At 42.1% G+C, this 26,432-nt stretch overlaps 1 protein-coding gene across 4 annotated transcripts in view; it reads left to right on the top strand.

Moving 5' to 3' along the window:
* Window positions 1-26,432, top strand: part of PIK3C2B (phosphatidylinositol-4-phosphate 3-kinase catalytic subunit type 2 beta) — a 126,442-nt gene that overhangs the window by 62,298 nt on the left and 37,712 nt on the right. For all 4 annotated transcript variants that reach the window (XM_083172898.1, XM_083172897.1, XM_083172900.1 and 1 more), the window contains 8 exons: window positions 4,004-4,171; window positions 5,755-5,863; window positions 14,680-14,822; window positions 18,227-18,415; window positions 19,566-19,659; window positions 21,936-22,030; window positions 22,158-22,338; window positions 25,610-25,717. In XM_083172898.1, the coding sequence (XP_083029024.1) occupies window positions 4,004-4,171; window positions 5,755-5,863; window positions 14,680-14,822; window positions 18,227-18,415; window positions 19,566-19,659; window positions 21,936-22,030; window positions 22,158-22,338; window positions 25,610-25,717 (1,087 nt within the window). The remainder of the gene's footprint in view (window positions 1-4,003; window positions 4,172-5,754; window positions 5,864-14,679; window positions 14,823-18,226; window positions 18,416-19,565; window positions 19,660-21,935; window positions 22,031-22,157; window positions 22,339-25,609; window positions 25,718-26,432) is intronic.

Below are 26,432 nucleotides of genomic sequence, written 5' to 3'. Positions count from 1 at the left end.
ACAGCACACCACACCACACCACAGCACACCCTTCCTCTCCCCTTTCCTAAACTGTAGTGGGAAATGGCGCCACATTCATGCATATATATATATATATTAAGGTCCGGATCCTGCTGTCGGATCTCGCAAGGTCCTGAGGCTTGCGCTCTGAGCCTGGGCGGGAAATACCCTAATCCGAACTCGCTCATTCCTAATAAAAACATAAAGGAGTACTTATCTGATGTAAATTATGTATATCCATAAGTTGTAGTGTTTCCGAACTTTGCAGTGCACATACTTTGTAATGTACCTATGACCCTATTGACATATCAATTGTCACACAGGAGACTTTCCCATCATGCTGCAGGTGAGGAACTAGTCAATGGCTATCCTAGATGTAGCTTTGGCTCTGCTGAAATATGTGCACATGTAATCCTTCCCGTAACCACATGTTCGTGTAAATGTGTTGGTGACCAGAATTTTCAGGGACCACTGATTTGTACCTTTCTGTAACACAGTCTGCAGGACTTGCTATGCTCCACAAGAGACCTGCTGTGCTGTCCTTCCTACATTTGTAGTAGGGCAGAGACCTAATATTTCTCTTGTTAAAAGAGACTGGGCTGTATCTTTTGAATTCTGACCCCCAAAGTATCTTTATCTCAGCTGTGTTCCCAAAATAGCCTGCTTGGGGATTGACTCAGTCCAAGCCCTTTTCCCTCCCAGTCCTGTGAGGAGCATCGGCCAGCATATGGAAAACCGTTACATTTAGAAGGTTCCTGATGGCCTTCTAGAAGAATAACAGGGAAGACAAAGAGGAGAAGGGGATAGAAAGAGGCATAAAGAAGAAAGTACATGATCCAGAAATTGAAAAAGGAGAAGTCAATGCTTCAGGACACAAGCAATACAATGCAGGGTGTATAGCAAAATAGCCACGGCATATTCTAGAGAGCTATAAATACACCGTGTACACTTTTACCACTCTGTGAAGACAAATAAAGTACTGCTGCTTCCGTCTGGTATAGGACTAACAGCTGCTGATTTTGTGAAGGACTGTGGGAAGCCGTGAACTTGAACATAGTTCAGTACTTTTCTGCTTCTGAAACTTTAACTGGACCTTATCTAACCTTGGGATTCATTTAATGGAATCAGAAGATATGGAGGTTCCTTGTAGCTTTCACTGGTTTTGGATCTGAGGTTTACTGAGATTAACCCTAATGTTCCTGAAACTGGGAGGTCAGCCATCCCATAATAAGGTAATGCCACCGGGTGTAGTCATTGACTATCTGGGTTAAATTGTAAAGCCTTCAGCAAACATCTACATTTTTTAAGAGAATTCTCTAAAAGTTCATCATAGGAGGTCACTAAAAACACATAATGGATGCATTTAATACTTGCAATGCAGGGTAGCTTGTCTTACATGTTATTCTTGTTTTTTCCCTTGCCAATATAGTTTTATGCTGGAAAGTACAGTATGGTTGTGTAAACATGGCAAAAGTATTAATAGGCCAGTTCAGTATCTCATTACATGCCCCGTCTGTGTCTCTTACTGTTAGGTGGCTTATGCTTTTATTTTTTTATTTTTTTTAAACATTTGTACCATACTTTTTATTCATCCCATTGTACTTTTATTAATATCAACATTTATGTAGTCTTTTATTTTTATTTGATTTCTCATCACGAAAATGCACACATACATACAAATCTATTTGTATTTTAGGTGTGCAACATATATACTATACATATATCCATTTCAATTAGCTACTTGTTTAGAGATTGGTAAATATTTTAAGTTAAGGGCAAATCCAGGTAAGGGTGCGCATTTGCACCAGGATATATGTAAGGGGTGTAAATTCAGGGTGGTTTTTTTTTAGCTGCCAGACCCCAATTTCATAGGGGGGGGGGGAAGCAAAAATGCAATTTATTTTTTTCTCGAATTGCTTGTATGCAATACTTTTCCATAGGTTTTATAAAAAAAAAATCTAATTATTATTATTCAGAATGATGACAATAATTATGCAAGTGCAGTATCACACTCGCCAAGGCGTTCACACGGGGAGGGGAAGGAGGGGAGTGGGCAGGGGCAGACATTGGTCAGGAGCAGGGTAACGCCCAGCGTTTAATGGGCATCCCCATGAAAACGCTGGGTGTTCCGCTGGGGACGCAGCTGGCCGATGCCTGCTCGGAACAGGCCGCTGACATAACCGGACATCAGCCGCCTGCCCCATCTTGGTCCAGGTGCTCATAAATAAATGTCAGCCTAGACTGAATTTTATTTGTGAACAGGAGGAATAATCATTCGATGGTCGCCGACCATCCAGTGTTTTCTTTCCTGCCATACACACGCATGCGAATAGATGTGTGAGCGTACACATCCATTCGCATGCCTACAATGCATGCCATACAATGCCTTTCCCTCGGGTAAGGGAGGCGTGAGTTCGCTTGCCTGGTGGACAGCGTCTTACCACTGGGTAAGCAGCGAATGTACGCTGCTTAACGAGCCAATGTGAATCACCCCGTCAATACAATGCAAGCTTAACAAGGGCCATTAGTACAATGCTTGAGTAAACAGGAGAAGTCATGAGTCTATTTTTGAATGATTCTGATGTCGAAGCATCTACAATAATTATTTAGTGCATAATGAAGGTTTCTATACATTGTGCCTCTTAAATGTACCCCGTTTAAAGGAACCGATCTAATCACACGTGGCCTGATGCTTGGGTAATTTGTCATATACTTCTGTAGCCATACAAGCAGTTCCATCCATTTGGACCAACCGGCCATATAACACTTGGCACATTAGTGGTTGCACAATGAAATCATATGCAGGGACCCATATATGCTGCAACACTGACCACAGATTCCTTACAAACGTGTCCTGGTGATAAAACTGCTGTATACGAGGCGGCCTTTAGCTCCAAGGGTGGACTTATCAAAGCTGGAAGAGAGATAATGGGCTCTATTTCATCCATTTAAAAAAAAACTGCTTTTTTTTCTTGCATTTTAGCTGGATGAAGCTATAATTTTGTCTACATTTAGAGAATTGAAATTGCAGGAAAATCTCTGATTTTTCTGCCTTTTAATTTCTCCTTCCAGATCCTGCAGCCCCCATTGCATATAATGAGGGCTGTCCAGGAACAGTATTTATATAGATGAGAGAAGCGAAGGTTTGATATAAGTTTGTAATGAGCACTGACTTCAGTTCATGAGATAATTTTTGCCTACAGTTGCACTGTATTATATACTATGGGTAACAATCTGTTGGGAATGCTGTTATTACATTTATAGCTTCCATCTGTTTGATTCTTTCATTGTTTTCACTTCCTTCCTGCATTCAATAATATCCACATGTCTGTGTTACTACACCAGAGCAACAAATGCTATTATGTACTGGAAAATGAAACATTTGTTTAGATTAATGTGACAAATCTGCAGTTAGGACTTTAAAGGGATACAGCCCCATACACACTAGACGATCCTGTCCACGGGCGAGAAATGATATCCTTCAGTTAAATCACTGGGATCCGCTGAACATGCGGGTCATTGGCTACATAGCCAACATTGACCCACATGTTCAATAGACGGCAGGGGATGCACGGGAGCAAGCATTGTTAATGATATTGTACACACTAGATCAGGGGTGGACAATAAGCAGCCCTCCAACTGTTGATAAACTACACATCCCAGCATGCCTTGCATCAGTTTCAACATGGCCAAACAGCAAAACAAAGACAAGGCATGTTGGGATGTGTAGTTTATTAACAGCTGGATGGACGCTTATTGCCCACCCCTGCACTAGATGAAGGCCATTTCTGAGCTATATATTTTCAAATATCTAGAGTGTATGCTGCTTTAGAATAACATAAAAATAGCCACATTTTTTAAGCATTTAATCATTAACTGTTTCATATAGTTCTCTATGTGTCAGCTAATGATTATTTGAAATCTGCCTCCATTCAGCACCGTTTTATTTGAGCCATCGGCCAACTAGGTTTCATGTACTCTTTTTTTTTTGTACCCTGCTTAGGATCTGTTTTCCAGTCCAGATAAACCACCTTCCCCGTGAGACTTTGTTAACGGTTACACTGTTTGCCTTCCCTGTTGCCCATCCTGGCAGCTCCTCTGAAGCCAGCAAGCAAAGACGAAGTCCTCATTCACTGGGCTGGGTCACTACTCCTCTGTTCAACTTTAGGCAGTAAGTCCTTTCATTTTTTTTTCTCTCAGCGCCCCCCACATTCATCCAAAATACTTTGAACTATTTGTCTCCATCTAGAACATGTTTTGAATTTCATGTTTCATATGAGTCTCTAAAGGTGTAAAATGGAGGGGTAGGGGGCATATTTTCCCCCACAAAGGGTGATTGAAGGGATGTAATGTCTCCCACTGGTGCTGAGCCAATGTTCTCAAGAACAAAGGTCTCCTGTGATTGTAAGCTTGTTGTATAGCCTGTGGGGTAGATGTGGATTTACAAGATGTACAAAGAAAAGATAGATGGAGAAAAACAATAGTGAATAAGCATAACAATGGAAAGGTTTCATCAAGATGTTTCAGTTCCAGCTGTTTTACATTTCTATATTGTCCTGCAGGAGATGCCAAAGTAAAAAGTACAGATTTTTTGGGGTGGTTTGAACTTCAGTTTGCTATTAGGAAACCTAGGTCTGAAAAGTACAACTGGCCGAAAACGGCCCTGCTAGCATTTTCATATTATTCTCACTTTTTTTGTAAATATTGCACAGTACATATGGGATTGCAGTTGCAGCAAATAATGACCACCATAATGGTGGTCATTATTTGCTGCAACTGCAATCCCATATGTACTGTGCAATATTTACAAAAAAGTGAGAATAATATGAAAATGCTAGCCGGGCCGTTTTTGCAGCAGTGATGGCCAAGGGCAAACCAATGCCCTGGGGCTGTTACCCCCTATTCACAGGAATAAATAAAAATATATTAATAACTTACCCCTGCTGTGGTCCTGCGTTATCTCTCTACATGCCTCCATACACTGAATGGCTGTTAGCACTGTGATAGCTTCAGCCATCCACCAATCAGCATGCCGATAGATGTTGTTTTGTCTGGCTGCGGGCTGGTGAGGCAGGTAAAGAATATTGTGCAATTCATAGTCAGCGCGGCCGGGCAGCATTTTCTACCGGCCTCCCAAGAAGCTCTTAATGTAACATTTTAGGGAAGGTAGGTGGGCAGATGCTTCCTTTGAATGCCCCTAAAATTGCTTATGAGATGGCCCTAAATTCTAGTACAGGCATTGGCTGTGTGAGATGGACTGTGTAAAATAGCAAATGCCCACTTTGCCTATCAGTTCACTGCAGATCCATCAGGTGGGTCTGAGCGCTCCTTTGCCACCCAAACATGAACTGCTCTAGTAAGTACTGGGTCATACAGACTGAACTGTGTAACTTCTGTACAATATGGCCACCAGGTTGTCTACTGTACTGTGAGCGAAAATACAGCCACTTGGCGATGATGTTTGGTTACCTCCCATTCTCCTTTTGCGTTCTTGTCATATATTTCCAAATTAGCAATTCATTTATACGCAGGGGGTCTCCGGGGATATTTACTAGTGCAGTATAATGACATTGCCCCTTTGTGAAATTTTTGTCTTTTATGTACATCTCTGTTTTGAAATTCTCTAGTTCTATAGATGGTCATGTTGTGTGCTTGTGGGCAATGCTGCAAAGCTGCGCCTCTTGTTATTGTCCACCAGGTCTTCACATGTTTCATAACACCAGTTCTTTTTATGTTTTGTTTTACCTCCTCAAGACTTTTAACCTGTGGTCGTCGGCTACTGGGTCTCTGGCCAACTGCAAAGCATGGCAGCACTAGCTTCAGCACACCAAATGTGAACCAGCCAGACAGCATTATTATTCAGGTAACACTGACATATGGATAATGAATGTCTTGTTTATACTTTGTGTATTTGTAGCGCTCCATAAATAAAATAGTCCAGAATTAGTACTTATGTGGTTTTAACATACTCTGTCCATAATTGCCAATGGATCAGTATATTACTCAGTGGAGCTAATAATAAAAAGTAACTTTTAGCCCAATGTCAATGTTGCTGAACCCTATAGAACAGAGGGGCAGATTTATTAAGCTTGGTGAAGTGATCAAGTGGCTGGTACTTTTTTCACCAGCCAATCAGCCCCTAACTGTCAATTTACAGGCTGGGTTTGAAAAATGCCAAAAGTATTTTTCGGACTATAAGGCGCACCTAATAGCCTTAAACTTTTGCCAAAATAGGCCGTGCGCCTTATAATCAGGTCCGCCTTATGTGTGCACTGAGTTTGACTGTCGGACCATTTCCTGCTGACACCGGGACGTAATACGTACCCTACGTATTACGTACACTGTGATGACCCCAGAAAATGGCACCAGTGAAGAGACATGCTGTTTTAACATGCACCTTATAATACGGTGCGCCTTCAGTATGGGTCAAGTACAGAAATAGACCCCATAATTGAGACTGCGCCTTATAGTCCGGTGCGCCTTATAGTGCAGAAAATACGGTATATAGTTGCACTATATTCTGTTGCACTTTTGAATTGAGACATCTACGTATTGTGCGGTGTCTTGCTGTGGAGGTTCTACTCCTCTATAAAACAGTCTGAGTTCTGACTCCATTTCATTTATGGGCCTCTTTAGTCACTGTTTCCATGTATTTATTTCTTGCCTGTAAACCTGGATGGCTGTGTGGGTCGCAGCCAAGCCTGGCTAGAAGCAGACATCCCTGTTCCATTGTGTAGTTTGATTCACGTCTCTTCATTCCTGAGAGAGAAATGTGAATTAAAGAAAATCTATGAATGATTCCAGCACATGTCATTAAGTGTGATACCTAGTGCCACCGGCAGCAGAACAGAGACACGTGACACACCCTTTAAATTACATTGGGGTAGATGTTAGGACTGCACTGAGCTTCAGCATCCTCAGTATTGTCACACTTTCATCTATTACTGGGCTGGCAGACAAAGCATGGAGCATGGCCTAGACTGGCATCCTTCCCTGGCTATGTACAGTAGCTTTTAGAATATCTTTTTTTTCCTCCTAAAGTGTGTGTCTAAAAAGGCAATGCAGTCTGACAAGTAAGGGGACATGGCCTCACTTACTGTAAGGTCTCCAGAAATAGCTTCCAACTCCTGATGCACACTTCTTCCATTCTCTTGGTCTTCCCGAGCCTGTGGTACATTATATGTGTATCTGGCAGGAAAGTAATCAGACTGTAGTAAATTGAAAATAATTATTTTTAAGAGTAGTGTTTGCATTGGTGTTTTCATAGCTTTATTTTGTTTGCTTTATTCTCTGCCTTTTTGTTCAGCAGTCTTGCCTTTTCAAGGGCAATGACATTAAATTGATCTATGATTTTTCCAAACTCTGTGGATGAAAGCATAACAATAGCTCTAACTGCAGTGATGTGTGTACACGGGCAGATTCAAGAAAAAAAGAGGCGGGGGGGGGGGGGGGGGGGGTTTGTGAGTGGGTGCGACCTAAGCGTAAATACAGGCAACACCTTTGCCGCCTGTTTTTGTACCAACGACAACCACTACTGGAGGGGGTATGGGTCCTTGCATTGCTGGGTGCTTCATAGCAACTTAAAATATATATATATATATATATATATATATATATATATATATATATATTATAAACTGTTCCTGGCTGGCAACGCTGCAGTGCTCATGCACTGATATCTGATGTGGCATGCATACCCAGGGAAATGTAGCATTTCTATGGGAAGGCAGTTTCCAAATGATAGCTTTGTAAAAAAAAAAATCAATACGTGTCACAATCAACAGGTATTAGACAATATTTCTGTGATAATATGATTAAGTCCCTTCAATATTTATTATTCATTTATTCATGAGAAATTACTGTATACTTGTACAATACATACAGTAAGGTGGTACTTCAGTTTAGCAGTGACTGCTGTAAAGTCAAGTCAGAATGCTAGCACATCATGGCAATGAACATTGCACATATTCCCACACACCTGATAGAGATGCGCCGGTCACTGCAGAGAACCAACGTGTCTGTTCTAACTAAGGGAAACTATATAATGAAGAAGTGAAATCTTCAACAGCTTTTCCCTCATAAGCCCTTCTGCCTTCCACCTTTTTTCTCCAATATTCTCTGCCCACCAGCTCTTCCCTGATATGCCCCTCTGCCCACCAGCTCTACTCTCATTCACATATACCACCAGCTTTTCCTTGACATTACATACCATGGCATGCCCATTGTTGTCCATCTGCTTCCTCCATCATGTCTGTTAGCTTTTCCCTCACATACCTCTTGTCCACAGGATTCTCCTTCTTCACATGCCAATCTGCCTACCACATTTTCCTTCAATCACCTTCTTCCCACTACATTTTTTCATTCTATGTGCCCCCCACCCCCGTCACATTTTTAAACACATTCCACTCTGACTCATCACGTTTTCTGTCACATGCCCTCCCTTCCCAGCACCTTTTCTTTCACTTGCCCTCTCTGCTCAGCACCTTTTTTTTCACATGCCCTCCTGGCTCATTACCTTTTCTGTCGCTTGCCCTCTCTGCTCAGCACCTTTTCTGGCGCTTGCCCTCCTGCTCACCACTTTTTTATGGTGCTTGCCCTCTCTGCTCAGCACCTTTTTTGTCGCTTGCCCTCCAGGCTCGCCACATTTTCTGTTGCTTGCCCTCCCTGCTTAGTACCTTTTCTGGTGCCTGCCTCCCTGCTCAGCACCTTTTACTGTTATTTGCCCTCCCTGCTCGGAACATTTTCCTGCTGCCTAGCATCTTTTCTCATCACATCTCCATCTCCTCTGTCCATCCTATGTTATCATCAACACCCCTGTTCGGGTGCTGGACGGGATCCCGACAGTCATTTACCCGACGTCGGGATCCCGACAGTCATTTACCCGACGTCGGGATCCCGACAGTCATTTACCCGACGTCGGGATCCCGACAGTCATTTACCCGACGTCATTTACCCGACGTCGGGATCCCGACAGTCATTTACCCGACGTCGGGATCCCGACAGTCATTTACCCGACGTCGGGATCCCGACAGGCATTTACCCGACGTCGGGATCCCGACAGTCATTTACCCGACGTCGGGATCCCGACTGTCAAAACGCCGACAGCCGGGTGCCCGACGGCCACCCGCTATTTTCCCTCGTGGGGGTCCACGACCCCCATAGAGGGAGAATAGAATAGATGGCTCACTTAGCAAGCCACCGTGCCCGTAAGGGGCTTTTTTGCGCTCGCCATGCTGTCTGACTCCGGGCAGTCGGGATAATGACTGTCGGGAGTCCCATACCACACCCTCCTGTTCATACTTTTCATAACATGCACCATTCTTTTGTCACCCATCACATTTTTTTTCTCGTATGCTATCCACAAGACCATCATTTTTTCCTCAACCCATGCCCCCCTGTACACAAGTATCGCCCTGCCCCCTCGCTTCACCCTTTACTTACCTCTGTCCCTTTGCTGACTTTATATGTTATGCCTACACCTGCAGTCTCTATCGTGGCCAGTGGTGCAGATCTTTTTAGGGTTCTGGGCTTGCACCCGTAGGGCTCAGGTGAATGGCGTAGAAGCAGAAGTAGAGGGATTGAGGTCTTCTAAAGCTTTTTTGAGTCTTGCTACCAAAAGCAAGGGAGTGCATGCAGTGAAGTCTACACCTCCTGAGAACGTAATTATTTCGGAGCAAACTTGAATAGACCAATGCTACAGTAGTTTTTTTTTTTTTTTTACCTGTGCCACTGAAAACTGTCCAAAGTTACCTGTGTGAAAAGGCCCTTAGCCTCCAGGTTGGGGTTAAAGACAGGCTGCATGCTGCCACGTCTTCCACTCATTATATCTGGAATTGGAGCAGTAATTCTCTGGATCAAAAAAGAAGGAACAAGAGTGAATATAAAACAGCTGTAGAGGTTCCCTTGCCAGGACACTGGGAGAGCACAAAGTCTTTTGAGTGTAATATTATTTTTTTTTTGTGTTTTTACAAAACCAAACTTTTATTATTAAGAAACTAGGTATAGAAAAAGGGATAGACCTACTGCACAATGAGTTATTTCATTATTCTGAAAGGAAATCTGTGCTATTACTGCATTATATCATATCAAGAATTGAAATAGAAATCATGGGGTGCTAACACAGACTTGTGACAATACTTGAGAAGAAAATAGTCTGTATGAAGCATACAATAATATGTATTGTATATACTAAATATGTGTTGTATTATGTACTAAGAATTGGACAGAAATACAGTGGATGAAGATAGCTTACCAGCCAACCAGCTCTTAACTGGTGTTTTTCATCCCCAGCCTGTAACATATCAGATAAAAGCTGATTGGTTGGTGCTTTATTCCCATTCAAAGCTTAGATTCCCGAGTGTGCAAAGAAGGACTAATTTAAGGGGTGTACAAATGGTGCGATTTTGGCAGGTGATTTTGTCTAGATAGTTAAAACCTAGAGGGTTAGCCAGAATTGCATGGTTTTAAACATGCAACTGATCCCAATGCGCACCTGCTAAATCAGAATCGCTTAACAAAATAGACTGTGCAGGCAAGGCAATGTTGACTAGGGGGGTTATTCTGATTCACTCGGAAAGGCACAATCATTCTCTAATGGACAAAACCATATACACTGCAGGTGGGGCTGATGTAACATGTGCAGAGAGAGTTAGATTTTGGTGGGGGGTGTACTTCAAACTGATATCTATATTGCAGTGTAAGAATAATGCAGCCAGTATTTACCCTGCACAGAAACAAAACACCCAAATCTAACTCTCTCTGCACATGTTACATCTGCCCCACCTGCAGTGCACATGGTCTTGTCCATTAGAGAGTGATTGTGCCTTTCCAAATGAATCAGAATAACCCCCTTGATCACGGACTATTATAGTGAACATAGGCAAAATCATCAGTGCATCTAGTCAAAATCGTCTACTAGCAAAAATCGCACTGTGTGTACACGCCTTTAGACTAAAATTAGTTCACACCAGCTTATCTGCCTCAGTGAGTCTTCTTGTATGTTAAATGTGTCCTATACGGTTACAGTGAATATAATTATTAATGAACTTTAGGATAGACTTGGTTAATAATTATATTTACTGTGTCTTTGACGCTAGGACACATTGAGACACAGGTGTTTTATTCTCACTTATTCCCTCTTTGCATACTCTATTTTGAAACCATTATTTGGCTGTTTGATTAATAAACAATCTGATCCTACTATCTATAGGTTTTAACATGAGCCAATAAAGTTATGCAGGTTGAGTCTCCCATATCCAAAATTCTGAAAAGAACAGAGGGGCAGATGTATTAAGCCTGGTGAAGAGATAAACTGGAGATAAAGTGGAAGGAGATAACGCACCAGCCAATCAGATCCCAACTGTCATATTTCAAACACAGCTGATTGGCTGGTGCGTTAACTCTTCCAAGTTATCTCCACTTTATCTCTTCTCCAGGCTTAATACATCTGCCCCATTAAGGGGTAAATTTACGATGGGAGGTCTATTGAAGATGGGATGTTGCCCATTGCAACCATTTAGACTCTCTATATCAGGATAGGCCAACCTGTGGCTCTCCAGATGTTGTGAAACTACAAATCCCAGCATGCCTTGCCACCATTTTAACACTCCCTTATAGAAAAACTGTGGCAAGGCATGATGGGATTTGTATTTTGACATCTTGACAGCCACAGGTTGGCCAGGCCTGCTCTATATTATCAGTGGAAGTGAGAAAGCAGAAGTATTAGAAACCAGAAGAGTTCTAAACCATAGTTCCCGTATACAACCTACCTGGTACTCTCATTTGACACTACCCTGCATCAATTACCATCATACCCCATTTTTGGCTGGAATCCAGCAAGACCAGTGAGGGGCCAGGTCAGTAACCAGAGAGGAGACTCCTGATGAACAGCTGGTATGATAATGCGGGTGTAGAGATCAAACCGCAGATACACAGGAGCCACCGATTGCGGGAGCACTTATCCACTTGGGTCTTGTCTATAAACCAGCAGCTGTGGCCAATTTTTGTTTAGAAGATATAACATTATTCAATATCAACATTAAGTAATTAACCTATATAGACCATTGAGGTGTGGGATCACCTGGGAAAAAACTGATCTCTAAGAATATCATGAAAGCAAAGGCAATAGATAGATAATAATAATAATAATAGAGATCAGTATTACATGTACGTTGCCAAGCAAGAACTAATAGATACCGGTATGATAAGGTAAAAACATTGATTTGATGTTCAATTATGTTTTTTTTTTTAAAAAGTATTGAAAATGCTCTAGATAATGAGTCCATTAAAAGTTATGTTTTAATGTAAATACATATATCATACTAATAATACTGTATAAAAGAGTGCGCCCAAAAAGGCACATTTGTCTTTCTGTTTGCCTCCAGACAAACAAACCCCTCTTTATTCTGCTCTATATTATCTTCTAGAATGTGGTAAATAAATAGTAAGTAGAATCTTAATATATTCAATATAACTCCCATCTTAGTAAATTGACCCCAATGTTTTGAGTGTGTGACTTAAGGTGGCTATACATGGGGAAGACATTGCACCCAATCATACAATCTAAATAGATTGTAAAATGGATTATGTGCACACAATCATACAATGCCGGCCCCAGGAGATTGGAGGATTGGTCCTCTTCTCTGACATGCTGCAAGTCAGATCAGTTGGGATTGGGAGCAGATTGCATGTGCTTTTAAGCACATGCAATTTGTCTTTTAGATGGCTCATACAACCAGAGTCATGTGACACTCCCTCCTTGACTAGCAGAAAAGAGAGGTGCAGCTTCCGGGCGGCCCGTGGCAGTGAAGATGATGGGAGCCGCAGAAGTTTCCAAGCAGCAGACGGGCGGCTGAAGAGAGCGGTGGACGTCCTTTTGCACAATTCTGTCACTACTCTGAAAACCGTTTTCAGAGGATTGCTGCCTTTGGGCTCTTTAATAATGGCATAACACAGCAGATGTGAGCAGATTGGTAGTTGCTGGCAACCTGGAAATTAAAAATAAAAATAAAAAAACTGGATGTTTGGTACTCCTATCCTTTTGATCATAGTAGGCCAGCCCCCTATTTAAATGAAGCTACAATCATGCAGCAGATGGATTGTATGATGGATTGTATGACAGATTGTGAATATATTGTGTGTCCAAAAACCACCAAGGACTGCTCGGGAGTTAAAGGAAAATTGGACACAATCATGACCAGTCTTTCTGATGTATGGCCACCTTTATAGATAGTGACACCTGTGCTTTCTGGTGGTTCTGTGTAAACAAACTTTGTATACTGCATCAAAAGTTTGTGTATAAAGTGTATTTTAAACAAATTTAATGTATGTACAAACATAAAAGTATTACAAATATGGTATAAAATCCCCCTCAGGCTGTGTATGTATAATGTGTATATAAAACATAAATGCATTCTGTGTTTAGACTTCACTCCCAGCCCCAAGATATTCCATTATGGTATGCAATTATTCCAAACTACGGAAACTCCAATATCCAAAATACATCTGGCCCCAAGCATTTTGGATATTGGAGACTCACTCTGTATTATGCTATTATTCTGCACCATATACAGACCCTTTGTTCCTTTTCTTCTGAAGTATTACCAAGTGTCCCCTTTAACCGCTGCATTGCTAAAAGATGCCTAGGTTAATTGTCTATATAAGTTTTTGGTATTTATTGTATGATCTCATTAAAGTAGCTATGAGCCATGCTTACTAGGTGTGCAGAGGGCACAGTCCACGTCATATTGCTGACAAGGGAAGAGTGGGCTGTAGTAAAAACATACAAGAGTTAATTCCACAGAGCACTGTCCATAAAAATGTAATCTTAACATTTATTATGTGCCACTTCAGTGTTGACATGTAAAGCTAACCCATACACCTACAGATGTATTGTCAGATCTGGTTGATTGAATAAAAAAAACAGCATTTTGAAGCAAATGATCAACTGTCATTTGCTTTTATCCATTACCAGATTTTTATTCCAACCAGTCAGATTGGACAATAAATGGCCTGCTTTACTGTTTAGAAAAGCACAGAAACTCCTCACTGGTTTCAGCCAATCAGGTCTATCTGAGATGGATTGTGGGAAACCTGTTTGAATTTGATTGGAAATTCTACTGGTTTTGCAACAAAAATTTGAAACTGGCATCAAAGTATGGAAAACCAGTGTGTTCTTTGTGCTCTGTATAAACATTTAGATGTCATACAAATGTATTACCGTATGTTTCAAACATCATTGTTTTGTTAGAGGTCTATGGGGTACATTTACAAAGCATCGAGTTTTGCTTTTTGAACAGTATTTCAGGATGATTTACTAAAGCCCAAACGGATACCAACAGACTTAAGAATGAATTAGAACTTATAGGGCCAGATGTACTAAGCTGAAAAAGTGATAAAATGTAGAGTGAAAAATCACCAGCCAATCGGCTCCTAACTTTCATGTTACAGACTGTGTTTGAAAAATGACAGTTACTAGCTGATTGGTTGATGATTTATCTCTCTCCATTTTATCACTTTTTAAGGCTTAGTACATCTCCCCCATAGGGAGGTATTTAATTTTCACTCTTCACTGTTTTTTTGCGCAAATTTTTATTTGTCCTAAGTGACTTAGAATCATCTACAATTTGAGTTAACACTACGTAACAGTCTAAACAAACTCCACTTTTTATCTATCCACAGATCGACTTCCCTACTTCTGCATTTGATGTAAAATTCATAAAGCCAGAAATTGAGGCTTTTAGTCCCAGATACGACTTGTCTAGCCTGTCCCAGGAGGACAAGAGCAAGCTGCGTGAGGCCATGCAGAAAGAGTCCTTATACTGGTACGTTTCTGGGTTCCATAACCACAAGAATAATTTTTTTATGTAAAAAAACCCTTAAATTATCACTTTTTTCCTTAATTGTAGTTCCCGTATTTGATAAGTGATTTGTTAATAGTTAGCCAACAATGGTCTAATGCTAGCCGCTAGTGTATAAGTCAGAGCTGAGCAGCTCCGATGGACTACGGTCTCTCTTATAGTGGAAGGAGACGAGCTAGAACAGGTAAAAGGGGCAGTGTAAAGGGGCCTACACAAGGGGAGATTTGCAGAGCAATGTTAGATCGCTCAGAATGCTCAGCAAGATCACTCAGCACACATCAATGTGTAAGCGATGTGTACTGAGCGATCCTTCATGGCCAGTGTTCTCCTGTGAGAACACTGACCCTGACCGGCGATGAACTAGATTTATCCAGCATGCTGGATATTAATTGCTGGGCGATAGTGATGTGCATTGCTATGGTCCCTACACACGAGTGATGTAGTGGCATTTTCTAAGCAATCTAGCTTAGAAAATGCCCTGAAATCGCCCCATGTGTAGGCCCCATAAACTTATATTTCTAGGATCAAGATTATTTTGCCTAAAACCAGTGCATGAAATAAAGACATTTAATTTCCACCATAGGCTACAAGCACTTCAACTTCAAATTCCCCACGCTTCCCCTGTTCTGTGTAAATGTGCCCAAACGTTGAGTACCGATGTCAGACATTGGGCAGTTTGTGACATGTCATGGGTGTGATCTGAGAGTTCCACATACTCCCATGCATGCTGCAGCTGTTTCCTGGTAACTCAACACCCAGACTGAGCTGGGAATACAGCAAGAAAGATTGTAACATGGTTTCACAAAGACATTGTCTTTGTGACTTCAAAACCTGTAATTGAATTCTCCTGAAATGTAATACTCCTGGTCCTCACTGATCCTTGTTCTTATTAGGTTTATTTTGTATGTTATAATAACCCCGATCACTTTTACAGCTAAGCAGTCTGTCAAACATCATATGTTTCCTCACATTAAAATTCTGGCCTTTGTTTATAAAGAAATGACAGTTGTATGCTTTAAGACATTGTAACATGGCCAAAGCAGGTGTCTCTAATGTTGTAACAGTCACTTCCTGGGACCTCTCCTGTGACATGAACCTGTCAGAGTCATCTTGACAGGTTAGTCTTGGGCCCATCTTCTGCAGATGTACATGTATTCCGCCCTCTAGTGACCAAGTTATATTATTACGGCACTTTTTATTTCCTAGTTTTATTGTTTGCTACGTAGAAACGTTCACTCTAAAGTATTATTTATATCAGGCATGTCCAAACTATGGCCCTCCATCTGTTGTAAAACTACAAGTCCCATCATGCCTTGCCACAGGGAATGCTAAAACTATGGTAAGGCATGCTGAGATGTGTAGTTTCACAACAGCTGGAGGGCCACAGTTTGGACATGCCTGATGTAGATGTATTTTTTTTAAGTCAGGTGTTGGTTGTTTACTACTACACTAAAATATTATATTTTACTAACAAATATTGTGGAATTGAAATAAACAGAGTAATGTTTATATACATATGGGTAACAGAAAATAATTGTTATTTATGATTTCCTTAAATTTGATACAGAGCAGCCATTACCGGCTTCTAAAACATTAGTTTATTCTGAAATGAAGATGTCAGTGCTTTTGATTTGTAATGCCAAGGCCCCCATGCACTAGGGCAGGGGTGGGCAAAAAGCGTCCCTCCAGCTGTTGATGAACCATATATCCCAGCATGCCTTGCCTTCGTTTTGCTATTTGGCCATGCTGAAACTGATCCAAGGCATGCTGGGATGTGTAGCTCATCAATAGCTGTAGGGCCACTTATTGCCCACTCCTGCACTAGGGGAATCACATGAAATATGGGATCTTTATATGCGATTGTGGAAATAAATCACATGAAAAGCGTCCTGATTGCATGTGATTGACAGCAGGTCCGATGAGATGCACAATCCCATGCTAGTGTATGCCCAGCTTAAGTAACATTAATCCGAACCAGCGCATCACAACAGCTGTTGCTCCAGTGTGTTTGGAATGAATCTGATTTATCCTCTTGATATCTGTCTTGTGACAAAAGGCTCGCACATAGAACATTTGTAACTTAGGGCCTGATTTTGGTTCACTTGCAAAAGAAAATTTTCTCTCTAATGGACAAAACCATGTGCACTGCAGGTGAGGCTGATGTAACATGTGCAGAGAGAGTTAGACTTGGATGGGGTTTGTACGTAAATCTATATTGCAGTGTAAAAATAAAGAAGCCAGTATTTACTCTCCACAGAAACAAAACAACACCCAAATGTAACTCTCTCTGCACATGTTACATCAGCCCCTCCTGCAGTGCACATAGTTTTGTTCATTAGAGATAAAATTTGCTTTTGTAAGTGGACCAAAATCAGGGCCAAAGTTACAAATGTTCTATGTGCTAGCCTTTTGTCACAAGACAGATATCAAAAACCCTCCCATAACGAGGCCGCTGCTGCTGCTGTTGTCCTCCAGGGGCCTGAGAAGCATATGATGAGCCCCACCAAGCAGAGCTCAACACAAGCCTCTCAGCCTCTGCCCTCTTGTGCAAAGTCTCATGGGACTTAGTCAACTCCCAGTAATGCACTGCACACTTGTGCATTCAATGTGTCTTGACTCCCGATGCTCAGCACCATTAATCATTGTCACATTGGCAGATAGGCAAAGCTGCAGCACTACCCCACTCCCATGTATAAAACCTTTAGCTAAAAAAAATATATATATTTTTTGAAAAATACATGCCAACCACAGGGGGGCCCAGGGTACTGACCCCCTGTGCCCCCCTAATCCGGCCCTGGGTGCATCGCATGTGTGCATTGATGTGTGCTGATCAATCTGTGCTTAAGCACCATGCAGAATGGGTGTGTATGGGCCTTAAAAGTATTTTTTTTTGTTTTTGTTGAACTTTTGATCTTCCCCAGCAGGGACTATGATAAAAAGTACCAGATACACATATTTGCCTGCCTTCATGACATTAATGAAATTACACTTTTACTGCGTTTGAATAAATAAAATCTGCTTCTTTAAGTTGATGGAACGCCTCATAATAACACTGACCTGACATAAAACAAGACTTGAGATCTGAGCACCCTCTGCACAGTCATTCTCTGTTAGGACCGTTATAAGTTGTCTTACTGTATCAATATTGTGTTTTATTATTTTTCTTTATAATATTGTCTAGTTTTATAATATACAGATAATTGTAGACACTTTGAAACTGTACATTTGGTTTCCTCTATGTTTTATATAATGTGAGTTATTACTATAGTACTATGTGATATAACTCTTTATATAAAATGTAATGGGCAGAGGTTGTTGGTGTGTTCATCATGGAGGGAATAACATTGCCCTGTTATGTGCATTTTCAGGCTGACGGACGTGGATAAGAAACGGTTGTGGGAGATGCGCTATTACTGTCACTCCGAGATTAGCTCTCTTCCACTGTTGTTGGCCAGTGCACCGAGTTGGCAGTGGGCATGCCTGCCAGACATCTATGCTCTACTAGGCCAGTGGACTCAAATGAAACATCAGGATGCCCTGGGTCTGCTTCATGCCACGTATGTACAAGTACTGAGATACGTCTCTAGATTGAGGCAATCATTGACTGTAATGGCTGGAGAATGCCTCACCTCCACCTATTCTGTTGAAGCTTCATGTTCTGGTCACACTAGTGATGGTAATCTTTTGAGATTATTATAGAATTATTATCAGGCATAAAATCACATATAACTCATTCCTAATACAAGAGGTTCCCAAACTTTGTCCTAGCAGTCCAGGCATTAAGGATAGCCATGCTTTGGTACCCATGACGTATTTAGTACTTCAGTCAATTTGACTAAACCATCTGTGTTCAAACCTGAACTTCTAGGATGCCTTGAGGACATTGTTTGGGAACCACCACCTTAACTTTTGATTTTGTAGTTGGCAGATTCGATCATCAATAGGAGCATAGAACCCTTAAAGAGAATTGTTAATCAACTGTAATCTGATCTCTACAACGATCAGTTACTAGTCTTGAAACATACTTCTAAATGTTGCACAAGTCTGCCCTGTCGATACTTCCTGGGGTCTGGATGCTGTTATTTATTAAGGGATATAATGGGCTTTTGCACGCAGGTGTGTTTAATCACTTCCAATCTAAGACCTGATACACACCAGACAAACATGTCTGTGGACACTCCGTCCCATGGACAGAACGACCAGTTAGGGTGAAAATACACGCTTCGAGATGAGTGGGCATTTCATTATCCCACCCGGCCATCACGCCGTGTACAGGCGGTCGATGGACCCCTATACACCCAGCCAGATGCACCAATATATATTTCAATATAATCAGTGTTTTGTTGAAGATATATTTTACAGACATATTGGGGTTACATACCTGCCAACAGGACCATATTATATCGGCTATTCACTCGAATGGATGATGTATCGCCTAGCGATTACCCAGCTTTACTCCGTTCTGCTGTATGGATGACATACAACTGAGTAAACCTCTAATAAAGTTGCGGGGCTGATTATGCTGACACCTCTATAGGCTGCTCACTGAACCAGCCTTCCGCGACATGACATGCATAGCTGGTAAAAGTGGTTTTGCTGCTTTACCTAATTGAAATGGCCCTTTATCTAGGTTATCATAGAAGTTTGGCAGCCAATTCTAAATCATGTGTTTTGTTCTGATGTGCGACTTGCTTTATTTTTAACCAGGTTCCCGGATCAAGAAGTGAGACGTACAGCCGTGCAGTGGATAGATTCCATATCTGATGCCGAGCTCCTGGATTACCTTCCACAGCTTGTACAGGTGAATATATTTAACATTCATGCAGATTCAGGTGATCATCATTAAAGCGTTCCCACCCTCGGCAGCTGTAAGTCTAACCCAGCGGTCCTCAAACTATTTTGCTCTGGGACCCCATCAGACAATAAAAATAAATATGGGACCCCAGCAAGTGACTGCAGAAGGTCATCACATCACATGTGTAGTCAGCAGACAGCACATACATGGTAGCAATGTGGAGGCACAAAATGATAGGAGGAGTCTAAATAACAGACAAGTCAACAGATGATTCCTTCAATCACTGACTGAGGTTAGAAAAGTCATCAGCCTGATGGTCAGCAACATGGAGTCGCCACCCCATACTGAGAAGGTCAGGACCCACAATTTGAGAACCGCTGGTCTAATCAATACCTAGACCAGGCATTCCCAACCACGGTCCTTAAGGCACACCAAGAGTGCAGGTTTTAGTGATATCCAGGCTTCAGCACAGGTGGTTTAATCAGAATCCCTCAGATACTAATTAAGTCACCTGTGCTCAAGCCTGGATATCTACAAAACCTGCACTGTTGGTGTGCCTTCAGGGCCGTGGTAAGAATGCCTGACCTAGACTGTAACCAGTGAAACAACTAGATAGGTAATTCCTTTTTTTTATTACCAAAAAAAAAATTGTCTTTTTGCTCGTTAAATGCCAATTGTCTGTGAAGAAATCTTTCAAAATTGTGTACACTTTATATAAACTGTTATTTTTTGTTGCAAGTAGATTTCCACCAAGGTGCACATGAGTTTATAAACTGAAGAGCAGAAATGTGCTAGGGCTGATGAGAGGAGAGAGTGCATCATACCCTCCAACATGACCCATTCCATTGGGTACAGAATGCTCTGCTCCTGGACTTCCCACTTACTGTACGATTGCCATCACCTGTGTTCAAACACCCTTCTCATCTATTAACTAGTTCAACACAGGTGATGGCAATCATACATTAAGAGGGAAGCCAAGGAACAGAGCATTTTGTACCTAATGGAATGGGTCATGTTGGAGGGTATGTGTATGTTTCTTTACAAGTGCAACTAAGAATTAAATGGCTAGGGAGGGTACATTCTCACAGGCTTCTTGCTGTGCACAGGTTTGCACCAGTTCAGGACTTCTGCTTACCAACGTGTCTAAGTTCATTTGTAGTTTCCGGTTTGTGGTGCATAGGGAATCCATGTGTGGATTACATAGAGGAGCAGCAGCACTTAAGGTGCCCATACACGGTACAATTATTGTATGCAATTTGGACTAGATGGCATTGCATACGTTTTGTAATGCAATGAGATGCAATCTAGTACAATAAGTATATGCAGCACATACTTTTTGAGCTGTGCGATGAGATGTGTGCGGGAGTGAGCATCTCATCGCACCCGGCAATTGTACCGTGTATGGGCACCTTTACTGGTGATGCTACTGGCTCCATCCCCTCAGGTGCTCAGTGTGGGACACAGAGGTAGCTATTTAGACATTGAATGGGAAACTCTGTGTCCCTCATTCCCGCCCCCTACCCCCCCACCCACACATACACACCCACCCACACATACACATACACACCCACCCTGGCTTGCCTAGTGCTACAGTGCCAACACTTGTGCTAAAAATAATTTACAAGGATCCTGCCATGAAAGTAGTGGTTTTAAAGTAATTGCAGGTTGGACTTTGATTTGACATTTATGCTGCCAGTTAGCAGCAACCTCTCATAAGAGGGGAGGGTTTATGTATTCCTTGAAGAGGGCTGGGCCATCTGTCTTAGTGTATTGATATAAAATGAAAGCGATCTTTAATGTGCATTCACTATGAGTCATTATTGGAGTTCGTTTAAAAGCTTTTTTAATTTAATTTACCTGCTGGTCTTTTTATTAGGCTAAAAGTATTCACAAAGATTTGGCATTATGTATTGTACACCAGAATTAGTGATTGGTGCTCCCACTGTTATAGATTTAAAGGGGATGTAGTCAATGAAGACAGGCAAACATGTCAAAATTGCCAGAATTTCATCATTAAAGTTAAGGCCCCCATACATTAGGGCAACTTCTCCCCTCCGGGAAGGTCCCGGGCAGCAGGATCGCATGTGATCTATTGCCCCTAATTAAGAAGCTTTGTATTTACACTATAAGACGGGTTTGTAGTAGAATGCCCCTCCACCCTCCTAACACTAACTCTCCCATATACACAGCATCAACATGTAAACGTTGCATTACATATATTTAATATCTAGGTTTGAAATGTGTTTATATTTCTTTATCTCTTCTGTTGCTTTCCTAAACAGGCTTTAAAATATGAATGTTACCTGGATAGCCCACTTGTCAGGTTCCTACTGAAAAGAGCCATCTGCGACCTTAGGATCACACACTACTTCTTCTGGTGAGTTGTAATGTCCATATATGTGTGTGTGTACAGCTGTAATCTATTTGTATGTGTACATATGTATGTATATAGATCTGTATTAAATCTAGTGTCATGTTTTTGAGAATATTAATGTTCCACACAGGCTGCTAAAGGATTGTCTGAAGGATTCTCAGTTCAGTATCCGTTATCAGTACCTGCTTGCTGCTCTCCTTTGCTGTTGCGGGAAAGGCCTGAGAGAGGAGTTTGACCGTCAGTGCTGGCTAGTGAACACCTTAACGAAGTTGGCTCAAAAGGTCAGAGAGGGAGCTCCGTCAGCCAGACCAGTAAGTGTGTCAGGGTTTGATTTTTATATCTGACGGACTACAATATTAGACACACTCCTGCCATTTATAAAATGCTATTTAGATTTATTATATGAAATCCCTTAAGCATGAATGTGTGTGTATATATAATGGAAACTGGACACATTTCAAGCTTTAAGAAGGTTATAGGATAAATGTGATTTAACAAGGGTTGGTCTTAGATGCAAGAGCAAGTTTTGTAGATCTAAGAGCACAAGTTGGATTCCTGTCCAGCTCTGCATTAGGTGCATAGAGAGAAACATACTGTGGAAAAGGTTGAACTACAAAACATTACCACATACACCCATCGACCATAACCTTAAAATCACCTGGCAAACAAAATAGCTCTCACCGGTCAAGGCATTGACTTCACAAGACCTCTGAAGGTGTCCTGTAGTGTATATGTCTGCAAGATTTTAGCTAACAGATTCTTTAAGTTGCGAGATGAGACTTCCATGGCTTGGACCTTTTTTCATCACATCCCACAGATGCTCTACTTAGGCCAAGCCAATGCCTTAAACTCTTTATCATGTTCCTCAAACCAATCTTGAACAATGTTTGCAGTGTGTACAGGGTGCATAATTCTGCTTAAAGAGGCCACTGACCCCAAGAAATACAGTAGCCATGAAGGGGTGTTCTTGGTCTCTAACAATGTTTAGGTAAGTGGTATTGCCTAGAGCAGTGGTAGCCAACCCTAGCCCTCGAGAGCTACCAACAGTTCACATTTTCCAGACAACCTAGCTGCTGCACAGCTGCACTCATTAATCACTGACACATTTTAAAAGATCCACAGATGGAGCTAATTAGCTCACTTGTGATTCTGTGAGGAGACCTGCAAAACATGCACTGTTGGTAGCTCTCGAGGACTAGGGTTGGCTACCCCAGGCCTAGAGCATAACACCGCAGGCTGGCTGGCGTCTAATACTGGTGCCTCAGGTATATAACTAAAAAACACACAACTGACCACATGATATGTAAGAAAATGTTGTTCGTGGTGCATCACACCAGCCGACTTTCTGCCACTGCTCCAGGGTCCATTTTTGAAGCTCACAGTGTCCAACACTTCACATTCCTGAACACCACACAATGCCTGATGATTTGGAATTGTTCTGACCCAGTCATCAAGTCATTACAATTTAGCCCTTGTCAATGTCGTTTAGGGCTTGATTAAGACTTGTTCGCTAGGCAGCACATGTGCTGCCTAGCAAACCGGTAAATGCCACCCCCGTCTACCCCTACCCCCTGCCAAGCGATTACCCGCATTTGGATGTGAGTGGATGTGTACTATTACACATCCACTTGCATGTGGCTGCGCAGGCAAAAAATAATTTGTTGGTCACCCACCATCAAATAATTTTTCTCCCGTTTGTAGATAAGTCAGTCTAGACTGCTTTTATCCTGGCCGGAGATGGGGCAGGCGCTGATGTCAGCCGCGCGCCCGAAGCAGGCATCGACATGCCTGTGTTTGCTGGGGAAGACCCAGTATTTCTATAGGTGTGCCCATTAAATTCTGGCATTCACCTGCTTTCCCCTCCTGCCCGTTCCCTTCTCTCCCCTCACTGAATGAACACCTTGGTGATTGTGAAATTTCCCAAAGGTGTTCGCTCAGGGGGTGTGCACATGCGCATGCACAGACCCCACCATCGGCCGGGGGACCAAATTGGACCCGCTGGAAGCGTAGAAATCCCCCACTTAGATCCTTATGCTTTCCCATTTTTCCTAAATTTAACTCATCAACTGCAAGAAGTGTGTGTCCACTTGTAACCTAATGTATCCTTCCCTTGACAGGTGCCAATGTTATGTACTTCATGTGTCCATGGTTTCATGTTACTTCTGATGGGTGTATAGACACTATAGGGTAAATTTGGTACTTGTTTCCTAGCACGGCGCCCGTCGGGTTGATCGCATGCCTTAAGTTAAAGGTACTTAAGGCATGCGATCAACCCGATGGACCCGATTTTATGTCAATCACCAGTGCATTTGCCGGTGAAAGACAAAATCGCGTTGATCGGGTCCATCGCGGGCCATTATAATGGCCCACGACGCGATCAACGCGATTTTCCCATAGAGAATAATGTTAAATGAGAAAATCGCGTTGATCGGGTCCATCGCGGCCCATTATAATGGGCCGCGACGCGACCGACGCGATCAACCCGATTTTCCCCATAGAGAATAATGTTAAATTACTTTTTAAAGTTAAAATCGGGTTGATCAACCCGATTTTACATAGGGAACAATGGGAAATGGGCCAATATGGCCAATTTCTCATTGTATAGGGTTAGAAAGTATGGTTAATGTCCCCCCATTGTTAACGCCACCCTACTATTGACGCCAACCCGAAGCGTGGCGAGCGCAGCGAGCCCGCGAGGGTCGGCGGTACGCGTCCTCCGACCTTTTCATACCCCCACTATCCACTTCGGCGTGGAGTTGATTTTATATAGTGTGGCGAGCGCAGCGAGCCACCGAGCCCAAAGCGTGGCGAGCGCAGCGTATACCTTTGAAGTTATGCGCGGCCCCTCGCGGGGCTCGCCACGCTTCGGGATCGGTGGCTCACTGCGCTCGCCACACTATATAAAATCAACTCCACGCCGACGTGGATAGTGGGGGTATGAAAAGGTCGGAGGACGCGTATCGCCGCCCCTCGCGGGTTCGCTGTGCTCGTCACGCTTCGGGTTGGCGTTAACAATGGGGGGCCATTTAAACCATCAAGGGGGGTTTGCTATTAAAATGGGGGGTTTTGGCGCTTTTTACATTGAAATCAATGTAAAATTGGGTCTCAGGGACCATTTTACATTGATTCCAATGTAAAAATTGGGTCGATCGCGTCGGTCGCATCGCATGCGATTTGGTTGGCATGCGATGCGATCGATGTGATTTTTCCGACCCGCTCAATATAATCAAAATCGGTGGTGCCGTGCTAGAAAACAAGTACCGTAAATTTTCTTAGGTGTGAGTTCTATTGAAAATGGGATGTTCCTCATAGCAACCAATCAGATTCTACTTTATTTAGCACCTTCTAGAAGATCATAGATATAATCTGTTTGGTTGCTATGGGCAACGGCCCATCTTCAAAAGAACTCCTATCTCAGAAAATGTACCCCTCTACCTATGAAACACATCCAAACACCTGCAGACGTTGGTGGGAGAATAAAACCCAGCAACACACAGAAAGCTATGCTTTTCACATGCTTGAGTATCTTACACGCAAACCTTGTGTATGTAAATAACATGTAGTGGTGGTTCTCTTGTACAGGATATACTGAAGAATGGCTTAGAGGATGTGAAGCAGTTCTTTGTGCTAAATGGGTCATGTCGCCTCCCACTAAGCCCCAGCCTCCTTGTGAAAGGCATTGTTCCACAGGTATGTGTTTCCATTGCTATTTCTGTTTCCAAGCACAGAATTTGCTCCAGCGGCTTAGTGGGCTTTTGCCAGTGGTCACAGATGTACTAACGTTGGGTACACACTGTATGATTTGCAGCACAGCTGATACAATTTATGTTATCGGCGATGTGCCCATATGAATGATCTATCGATAGAACTCTTAACAATATCGTTTAGTGGCGATACCTGGAGTCCAGTTGAAAATGCAGTCCCTGATAGACTTGTCAGATTTGACTGCATGTTCAGACATCATTGGGGATCGTTAGTGACTTGCAGGAGCATGCATACTTAATGATATAGTGGGTACACACTAAACGATATGCATGATAACATCGTGAGTGATACTGTTATTATGCATATTTTATATATCTATCTATATATATATATATATATATATATATATATATATATATATATATATATATATATATATATATATATATCTCTAGAAGAAAGATGAGATGGGTGCCTCCTAGTGCAATATGTTTATACGCTACAGTGATACCCTTCACCGTCCGTGAAACAAGCACCCCAACAAATTCAGGTGTACCGTTATTAGTGGTCCCCAACCACTCTGATAAGCGTTTGATTGTAAATAGACCTTGGCTCTCAGGAAATGCTTGCTTCCCTTTTTGATCATCCAAGATATTCCTCAAGGGAATCGCCACACGCTGCAGAGAAGACGGATCAACAG

This window comes from Crinia signifera, chromosome 2, assembly GCF_055691185.1.
Source record: "Crinia signifera chromosome 2, ASM5569118v1, whole genome shotgun sequence".
Lineage (NCBI taxonomy): Eukaryota > Metazoa > Chordata > Amphibia > Anura > Myobatrachidae > Crinia > Crinia signifera.
Note: the sequence above shows the minus strand (reverse complement) of the source record. Positions and strands in the feature narration are given on the sequence as shown.